Genomic DNA, 10,701 nt, shown 5'->3' with positions numbered 1-10,701 from the left:
CGCATGCAGGCTCCGCCGTGCTGAACGGATGCACCGTGCCCACTGCAAAATGAATGACTAGCCACAGCGGGGCTGGGGAGGGGGAGAGAGGAGGCGCGCTGCTGTTTGCAGGGGACATACAATGGGCCACTCCCTAGCGTGAGGCTTGGCGGGTGCTCGCAGGCATCCGGCAGGCGCTGGAGGGGAGGGGAGGAGAAGGGACTCTGGCATCAGGCTAGTCAATAAACTCTGGGATGGTGTCATCCTCCTGCTGGTCCAGGTGCTGCTGCCACCCACTTCTCTCCTGCCATCATGCCTCTGCTTTAGCCCCGGCGGCTGCGCCTCTTCAGTGATGATGGCCTGACAGCGCTGTGGTTCCCTCTCCCCACCCGTTTTTTTTTCTTTTTCTTTTTTTTTTTTTTTGGAAGGGAGCTCGGATCATGGCCTTGGGGCTCCGCACGCTGCTGCTGCTTACCTCCAGCTGCGCCTTTAAGGACCAGCGAAAAAGATGGGACTCAAGTCCAGGAAGGCAGCAGCTGCGGGGAACGCTGGTGGCGGGGAGCAAGAAGAGAAGAAAGTAGGACTCGCGGCTGGGGATCTGGAGCAAGGTTCTTTGGCCTTGGGAGCTGGAGCAGATAAAGATGGGACCCTGCTGCTGGAGGGAGCCGGGAAGGAAGAGGGGGGGAAGAGGAATCCGCAAGGGATTGGGCTTTTGGCCAAAACACCTTTGAGCAGACCTGTCAAGAGGAACAATGCCAAGTACAGGAGGATCCAAACTTTAATCTATGATGCCCTGGAGAGACCCAGAGGGTGGGCGCTGCTGTATCATGCCTTCGTGTGAGTATCGGGGGTTCTCGGCAGCGGTGTACTACTTGTATTCCGCGGAGGCAGGGCAGGGGGAGAAGATGGGTTGTGTTGTCATTCCGGCATGGTTTTCTTTTGTGTTGCTTTTCTAATAACTGCGGGAGGTTTGATCCAAGGTCCAAGAGGTGCCCCCACTCTTGTGTCCTGCAGCCTGTAAAGTCCAGTTGATATAGTTGGAAGCTTTGGTAAATCGACACCGGAACACACGCACGCAAAACAACCCGTTGCAAGAGCAGTCGATTGCAGTGGTGAGAATACATGGAGATCCCTGAAGAAACAGGGAGAAAGGTGCTGAATGAAATTGGCTTTGTCTTGGGGCTGGTAACTAGGGTATTCGTAGAGAGCCTGGATTCAGGGAGACTGGCCCTGTAGAAGAGAATATAAATCATCCAGCCAGTGAACATGTGAGTTACCATAATTTTAAAGGCTAAACCCTGAAAGGGGTGTGTAAATTTCTCACAGAAGATGCATATTATGCAACTGTTTTTGCTCCATCATTGTAGGCATAATGCTCATTGGAACTTGTTCTGAACAAGGAGAAAATTACCAGGATCTCATTATGGGCTAAAAATATGCCTTTAATTATTTATTTATTTTTTTGCTATCATCAAGATTTCTAAAATGAAAGGCTGTTTTATTTAAAAGGTGTTCTCGTGTCTTTGTACAGATACATTCTTTTGAATACATATGTTGAAAACGGTATTTTATGAAAGCTGGGAAAAGAGATGGAACAAGGACTGATTATGATAGATTTATGGATCAAAGTGCTTAAAGGGACACTGACAACTTAAATCTAGCCCAAAATGTTAAATGTGGTTATAAACAAGGTTTAAAAAAACCAAAGGCCAATAGAAATGTTTGCACATTAAAAAAAATTCTTAAATAAACATCCACCTGCAGTGTATGAAACCCAGCCATGGTATCACAAAGGGCTTGAAAGTGAAACTGATTTCACTTGTCCAAAATGAGAGAACTGCAAAAAGGACATCATAAAGACTGACCTGCATGCTGGATTTCTAAAATTCTTGCATTTTAAAATAATGTAAAATGTTATTAGTATCATAGAGAAATACATTTGTTTGCAACATAGATTTTTAAGTTGTCAGTGTCCCATTACAATAAATTCGTTTTATAATGTTGCGTGGATGCGGTTGAAAAACAGTGTGGATATTGGATAGCACTGTTTTAAAAAAAAATGTTGTAAACCACAGTGGACAAAATTTCTATGCAGGAAGACTGAGGAGTTATTGCTGAAGTTGGTTTTATCAGAGACAAGGAAAGTCCTCTAGTCTGTGTAGATTGTGGATCCGTGGCCTGAACCTGCCAATTCTTATCATACAAATAGTGTTTACTCACATGAGTAGAGCCATTGAGCTTAAGGCTCTGATCCTGCCATTGGACAAGTCTGCCACTGAAGTTCATGGGAGTTTTGATTAAGTAAGGAGTGGATCAGGTTCATTATTGAGATGAGTTTTTGTGTAGCGGTATAATACTGATTTATTGCTAAACTTCCCCTCCCACTTATTTAACGTAGATTGTTCTTTTCATGATGTATGTCATATGAAACAGGACATTGTTTTTCTGTTTTGCTTTTTTTAAAATATCAGGGTTGAACTGCTTGAAAAACTAAGCTCTAGATAATGTGGCATTTTTTCAGTCTAGTAGGGCAGCTGGTTCGAACTGGGTATGTGACTTAGGAAAGCTTATGACAATGCATTAGGTATATATTATCTCTGGGAAGACCTCTTTGATGGAGGTTACAACCTGGATCTCTTGCTCTGTATTTTATAATTGATTAATTTGTTGTTTTCTGATTTTAAGACAAGAGACTTTTGAGAGACGAGACTTGAGAAGTCCACGTGCAGCCTTCTCTCACAATCACTCCCATCTTCTTCTAGGCCAGGGGTTCTCAAACTTCACTGCACCACGACTCCCTTCTGACAACAAAAATTACTACATGACCCTGGGAGAGTGGACTGAAGCCTGAGCCCTGCCGCCCTGGGGCGGTAAAGCCCAAGGGCTTCAGCCCATGCAGGAGGCCTCAGGAAGCCCTCCTGAAGCCCTCAGAATTCAGCTTTGGCTCCGAGTGGCAGGGCTTGAGCTTCAGCTTCAGCCCCAGGCCTCAGCAAGTCTTAATGCCAGCGTTGGCAACCCCGTTAAAAAGGGGTTGCAACCCACTTTGGTTCTAGGCAATCCTATATGATTGGAATGAACTTCCTAAAGCTATTTGTCTGTGCTTCACTCTGTCTCATTTAAACCACTCTTTAAAACCCCATTTTCACAACATTGTAACTGTATTCAGTTTTGTAGGCATTCAAAAATCAAACAAAATCTCAGAGCCCCTTCTCCTACAAGACTCCCCTCCCCTGTAAAACGAACCCATGTGCCAGCTATCACTCTGATCACTTTGTATGTCATATCCTTTTCCTCCACCCATCATTTGCTCTTTGTTTCTTTGTATATGGGAAGCTTTTGTGGTCAGGAATGTGTCTTATGTATTTGAAAAGCATCTGGCATCTTTTGAGCCTGTGATACACACTTATTATGTATTACTTGTGCAAACAGTTCCTATATTGGAAGAGGTATCCAAAATAACTTGTTAGCTGCTCAGACACCATGGGGATGTGCACCTACCAAGAATAGCATCTACCAGTTACCAGACACACATGGTGGGGCCAAATACTGATATGACTACAGTCCCTTCCATGAATGACAGATGCTCAACATTTCTCAGGATCTGGTTTGTTCATGTCAATGGGAATTTTACATGAGTAAGGACCGAGGGTCTGAGCACTTTCTGTGAGGTGGAAACTCAGCAGCTTTCAGGACTGGGACCTGATTACCCATGGCCATTGACCTGAACGGGAGCAGGATCAGTCCCCATGTTAACTAAAGAAGACTTCTAGGGTCTCTTGTTCCTAAAGTAAATAAAATAGCTTTTTATAGTTTCATGGCCTTGCATTTGTCACGACTTACTCAAGTTGTTTTGGTGAGCACCTTTTTATGGCCCAATTTGTAGCCCACTGGGCTAGCTTGCCTTTACTATGTCATTGCCTTGCCTTCATCATATTTAGCTGCTTTTGGTATATTCAGCTGTAATGCATGAAACCTACAGGCCTGTATCCTGTAAGATATTAGCTGAAGCTTAAGTTAGCATGAGTGTGGTCAAGTCGGCTGTAACCCTTGGCATAGATTAGCGGTTACCTTTAGATTTTGGGACCTAAGAAGAGCTTGCTTAACGGTAGGAGGCAGAATGTTCCTGTAAGTGCTATCGCAAGGAACATGGGAAGTAATAACCGCAAATCCGCTTAAGCAGGGGGAGACAGGTATGATCATGAGCTGAAATGGTATCAATGTACTAACCTATAGATAGAAGAAGGACACCTCAGCATTAGTGGGATGAGGAAATACAAACAAGGAAAAGAGGAAAAACCACTACTGAATACACATTATATATAGGGGCGTCAGAGTAATGTATTATCAAAGTTGCATCCCAGCCTGAGGATGGTAGGGGAGAGAGATGTAGCCCTTGGGAGGTGCCAGAATTATGGCCACTGGTGATACGGCGAAAGGTAATGGCAATGAGGAAGATATTGGTTAACCTTTCTGGTTGTCTTGCAAGGGATGGTGCAAGTTTACGGATGGCAAGATGTACATTCTGTAGCCTCTCTATTTACCTTACTGAGTTAGTTTGTGACTGTGTTGAATGTATTAATAAACTATTTGTGAATGTAGAAGAGTTCCTGTAGTGTGAGTGTTGCAGCTGTGCGCATCGGGGTTCCCAGCTACATAATAATTTGAATAATACTGGGCCTGAATTTGGGACAAGGGCCTGAAAACCCTTAAAGTAATAACTGGGGATTCTTAAGTAATCAGTATAATTAAGACAGAATCTATTGATTTAAGTGGGAATTGGATTGGGCCCTTACTTAGAAACCCAAACACATTGAGGGCAAAACCCTTTCTGTGCTCTACGAACCCCACAGGGGAGTGGTGGGAGTAGAGTGGGGTTGGTTTTGAAGGTGATCCCAGGGCAGGGTAGTATGGCTCAGGAGGGCCTAAGGGGAATGGACTCTGTTCCACAACTTGCTCCTCTTTTAAAAAGAGGCAGAGTGCTCTTCCATTCAGAGCCTGCTGCTGAAAGCAGTGTATGTGTAGTGGGAGGGGGAATGGCCATGTTCCCACCACAGCAAAGCACACTCTTGAGACTTGGCACATTGGTGGATGCCCCGGTTGCTCCCCAGTCTACCACCCATGGGAGTGCTTTGTCTGGATTCTGCCCACTCCTCCCCCATCTCTTCCAGTGCACCAGAATCTGGCCCTATTATATTATTGTTCAGTATGGGCCTAACCTTGTGTGACGCTGAGTGCAATAGAATTCTGTGGGTGTTCAAAACTTACTTATTATTTAATTATTTGTGTTACTGTATCTTCTTGGAGCCGTAGTCAGGCCTGGAACCACACTGTGCAAGGCGCTGTACAAACACAACAAAAAAAAATGACAATCTATGTAGCATGTCATAGGATCAGATCCTACGAAAGCAAAACTCTAAAAATTAAAGAAATGAAAGATTGTTCGCAAATCTGTTAGGGACTTGCGGAGCTTTGCTCTTCTCACAGAAAGTGGAGAACATCATTCCATCAGCAGGAAGAATGATACCATGGGAAACGCTAACATTTAGAGCTCTAGATTAAAATCTGATTTCTGTTTGCTCATGGTAGAGCCTTTGAAGTGAAGGGGCTTTTCAGCTTGTAAATCTCTCCTGTGTCGGATTTACAGCTTTGCCATGAAAGTAGAACTGCCCTGGAACGCCTCAGACTGAGCCTCGCCAGAGGTGCAAATAGTTGTTTACATTTTATTAGGGGTGTGTGAGTGGGTGATAGGATCCAAAACATTTAAACAAGTGCCTATTTGGTGTGATTTTTATCATTAAAAATTATGTATTTTAGTGACATGTTACTGCTCGGTCAGTAAAGTGGACTAGATCCTTTGGGTAGCCTCACAATCCAAAAAAAGATTTAAATTTAAAAAGAAAATTGGAATATGTGCAAACCTATTGCCAATGAACAACTGAAAAGCCCGGCACTTGCTTACTAGCGGAAATAGTACTGATAAAGCCTGATCTAAAGTTCAATGAAATCAATAGAAAGGCTCACATTACCTTTAAGGGGCTATGGAGCAGGTATGTAATGTTTATTACAGTTCTAGTTCTAATGAAGTTGGTCGCTGAGACTTCCTAAGGCAGTAAACACTGCCTCTGACAGTGTTTGCAGACTCAGGTATTAATTTGCGTGAGGGGAATATTTCTTGATGCAGAACATTGGTTTGTAGTCCTCATAGGGAACTGTGAGTCACAGAAACAGATGTTATTACCTGTGTGTGTTTTCTTGTGAATCTCCTCTCTTGTTCTGCACACGTGCATGTGTGTGCACTCACACTTGCACTGACTAGAGTGAAGAACTGGGACCAAAGAAATTGACACCATCTTTCCTTCTGAAAATATGTAGGTGTCTTCTCGGTGTCTATCAGAACTTGGGTCCACCTAGCATCTGAGAAGTTCCTCAATGACCTAGGGCAAGCATTCTCAAATATCATCACAGCGTGTCTATAACTTAATAATATAGCTGGTTGGAAAAGTAGTTTTTTTTTCTCACATGGAAAATTTAAACTTTTCAGTGATAAATAGAAACCTGAAGATTCTTGTCTGAAAACTTTCAATTCAGAATCAAAAAAGGTACAATTCTACACTGCCTCATGGGAGTTGTAATTCAGGTGTTTGATTGCCCCCACTGTCCTCTATGGGCCAGACTCCCTATCCAGACTACATCTCCCATGATGCATCATGGTCTTCCAGCTTGCTGAGCATCATAGGAGTCCCTGGCCTGGTGTGTCATGGGCGATGTAGTCTGGCTGAGGAATCCGTCCCAGAATGGAGAAAGGAGGTATGAATCACATGAACTATAACTCCCATGGGAGTCATTTCCAAATTGTAATTTTTTGGTTTTTGGGATGTAGGGTGTGTGGGTATAAGTACATAAAGGTGTGTGTGTGCGCATATGTATGTGTACATAAGAACAGCTATGTGGGTCAGACTAAAGGTCCATCTAGCCCAGAATCCTGTCTTCTCACAGTGGCTGATGCCAGATGCTTCAGAGGGAATGAAAAATGGAATTTATCGAGTGATTCATCCCATGTAATCAAGTCTCAGTTTCTGGCAGTCAGAGGTTTAGGGACACCCAGAGCATGACGTTGCATCCCTGACCATCTGGGCTAATAGCCATTGATGGACCTATCCTCCGTGAATTTATCTAATTCTTTTTTGAACCCAGTTATACTTTTAGCCTTCACAATGTCCTCTGGCAGAGAGTTCCACAGGTTGACTGTGCATTGTGTGAAGAAATACTTCCTTTTTTTTTATTCTAAATCTTGTGCCTATTAATTTAATTGGATGACCCCTGGTTCTTTTGTGGTGTGAAGGGGTAAATAATACTTCCCTATTCACTTTCTCCATACCAGTCATGATTTTATAGATGTCTATCATATCCTTTCTTAGTCATCTCTTTTCAAAGCTGAACAGTCCCAGTCTTTTTAATCTCTCCTCATATGTAAGCTGTTCCATACCCCTAATCATTTACGTTGCCCTTCTCTGTACTTTTTCCAATTATAGTATTTTTTTCGACGAGGAGACTAGAACTGCATGCAGTGTTCAAGGTGTGGGCATACCGTGGATTTGCATTGTAGCATTATGATAGTTTGTATCTTATTATCTATCCCTTTCCTGATGGTTCCCAACTTTCTAGCTTTTTTGATAGCTGCTGCACATTGAGCAGATGTTTTCAGATAACTATCCACAATGGCTCCAAGATCTCTTTTTTGAGTGGTAGCAGCTAATTTAGGTGTGTATAGTTGGGGCTATGTTTTTGAATGTGCATTACTTTGCACTTATGAACACTGAAGTACATCTGCCATTTTGTTGCTCAGTCACCCAGTTTGGTAAGATCTCTTTGGAGCTCTTTGCAGTCAGCTTTGGTCTACATTATCTTTTTGAGTAATTTTATATTGTCTGCAAACTTTGCCACCTCATTATTTGTCCCCTTTTCAAGATCATTTATGAATATTTTGAGCAGCACTGGTCCCGGTACAGATCTTTGGGGAACCCTGCTATTTACCTTTCCCCACAGTGAAAACTCACCATTTACTCTTATTCTTCGTTGCCTATCTTTTAACCAGTTACTGATCCACGACAAGACCTTTCATCTTATCCCATGACTGTGTACTTTACTTAGAGCATTTGGTGAGGGACCTTATCAAAGGCTTCCTGAAAGTGTAAGTACACTATATCTGTATGTATTTACACTCTCTATTTCTCTTTATGAAAAGTTGAAATTTTCTGCAGAAATCAGACACTTTTTGCAAACATTTTTTGTTTAGTTGAAAATCAAATTTTCCATTGAATTTTGTGGAAATTTTTCAGCCAACCCTTCAATAGAAAGAGTGTCTTCTAGACACTGCCCCTCCTGTTTGCAATTTTGTAACATTCCTATGGCAACTACAGCAATTGCTTACATGGAATAGTTCTAGTGGGAAAGTATTTTAGGGTGAGATTATTCAAAAGAGCTCAACATTGGCCTAGCTCTGCTCGCACAGAAGCCAGTGGTAAAGCTCCCTGTTATAGTGGTCCCATTGAAGTTGTGCTAGTGGCCTGTGGATCAGTTGCCTGCTCATGGCTGACTGTGTAATACAAGTTTGCTACAACTCTGATCAACCAGTAGATATTGCTCATCAAAGATGGGAAACAATCCACTAGTGGAATATGTGCAGCTGCATTTTCAAACAACAGAGGTGTGTGAGGTCCAAGTTATCAATGGATATAATAAACTCTGCCATTGAGAAGGCAAGAGTTAAAAATGGGAAAAAATATCTTATTCTGAAATGTCTGTCCATAGCATTGGGTTAATCATTACTCAAGACTCCTACTTAAAAAGAAAAAAAAAGTTTGTACATTATTAAAATCAATAAACGCAGATAATTGTAAAACCCAACAAAACCCCAAATGAGGGTGCAATGCCTTGTACTCATTGAAATCACTATTTAATTAGATGCACTGCTGAATATTGTAAAAACTCCAGGAACCCAGTCATCTGCCTTAAAGAAATTACAGATTTTGTATTGCCAACCCAAACATATATATATAAAGCAAGATTCAGGCCCCCAAAATCATGTTGTTGTTTTTTTAAATAGGACATTCTGGGTTCTTTTTATTTGCTTTTAGAGTGTACTTGGGTCCCATTTTCAAGTTTTTCTTGGCAACTATGATTGAAACTTACTTAAAAATAAAAGTTGAGACTCTCAACTGATCACATGACTCCAAGAGCTGGGGGTTTAAGAAAAATAATACATAGTGTGAGAGCTAGTAAGACAGATTTCAAGCTGCATTTAATCTTCAGTGGAAGGTCCTGAAAGCAAAGGATGACTCATCTGAGTACAGCATTGCAGGATCAGACCTTTAGTGGACAAGTGACTGACCCTGTACTCCACAAAGTCAATTTTAGTTTTGTCACTGAGTTTGATGGGGGATTTGTGCCTAAGGGGCAGGGCTGGCTCTAACTTTTTTGCTGCCCCAAGCAAAAAAGAAGAGTTCCGCCCTGCCGTACCCCCCCCCCCCGCGAGTGCCACGCTGCTGAATCCCCCGGCCCCCGAGCACCACACCATCCGAAGCCTTGCCCCCCCCAAGCGCTGCGCAAGCCCCCACCCCTCCCAACGCCACGCTGCCTGAAGCCCCTGCCCCCACTAGCGCCACGCCGCAGAAACAAAAAAAGCCCCTCTCCAGCGCTGTCCTGACGAACCAAAATAACCCAAAAAAACCCGAGCACTGCCCCGCCCCAAGCACGTGCTTGGTTGGCTGGTGCCTAGAGCCGGCCCTGCTAAGGGGATGGGTGAGTACATGGAACCTTTCCAAGCAGCAGAACTGATGTAGTTCTGTTGTGCAGTGGGAGGGGCTGGGTGCAGATGGGCTCAATATGGAGATCAACTGTTTAGGGGGCAGCCCTGGAGTGACAGTATGCGGGACTGGCCAGGATGAGGTGTGGCTTGAGGTTCTGCAGTTGCATGGATCTTCCCATTCTTTCTCCCTGCCACATCAGGGCTTTTGGGTGTTTAGCTATTAGGCTGCAGTAGCCTCCTTGGGGTGGCTATGTACTAAACTGGGGTGGGAGTAGGGGAAGAAACCCTTATTCCTGCTCATTTGCCTAGCGCTTGGCCCAGCTAATCAGCTTGGATTTGCCTCCAAGTGAATCAGCACAATTAAAAAGCAGGGTTGTTCCATTAGTGAATGCTCTTTATTTGTTTATTTTGACAATTCTAGTCCAGTTTTAATTATTTATGCTAATACTTCATAATGCACCAATAAACATTCTGTAGTATACTTTGTAAAAATAATGAAGTTCTCAGTAATTGGAGACCTCATCACATACCTCTGCTAATACATCTCTGCTGAGACCTGTGGAGACAGCCAGGGTTTTGTTTGTGGATTAATAAGGTTCAATCGTATTCTGGTTGCCGTAAGCAGGCATTGTTGTGGTTCAGTCCTTGGCTGTAGAAAGCTGGTATTTCATTGACATGCATGAAAAAAGAAAGCAGAGCCCTAGGAGGACTCATAGTAATAAGACTATTGGTAAAATTTACAAAAGTGCCTAGGTCCCATTTTCAAAAAGGCTCTTAGGCACTTAGGAGTGTAATGTTTGAAAAATTTACCCTCCCACTAATGTAAATGAAGTTTTACTGACCACACTATTGTGTGCTACGTAAGCTATGACATGCAGCCTCTCAGTCAGATGGTGCAGCGATGGGGTATACAA

General features: G+C 43.1%; 1 protein-coding gene across 1 annotated transcript in view; it reads left to right on the top strand.

Annotated features, from left to right (window-relative positions):
* The first annotated feature begins 202 nt into the window (after positions 1-202).
* KCNQ3 (potassium voltage-gated channel subfamily Q member 3) overlaps positions 203-10,701 on the top strand; it is a 297,573-nt gene continuing 287,074 nt past the window's right edge. The window contains exon 1 of the mRNA XM_050941496.1: positions 203-816. Within this exon, the coding sequence (XP_050797453.1) occupies positions 488-816 (329 nt within the window). The 5' untranslated portion in view covers positions 203-487. The remainder of the gene's footprint in view (positions 817-10,701) is intronic.

The sequence above is a fragment of the Gopherus flavomarginatus genome, chromosome 2 (assembly GCF_025201925.1).
Source record: "Gopherus flavomarginatus isolate rGopFla2 chromosome 2, rGopFla2.mat.asm, whole genome shotgun sequence".
Lineage (NCBI taxonomy): Eukaryota > Metazoa > Chordata > Testudines > Testudinidae > Gopherus > Gopherus flavomarginatus.
The sequence above is the reverse complement of the archived record's forward strand: the minus strand, read 5'-3'. Positions and strand labels throughout refer to the sequence as shown.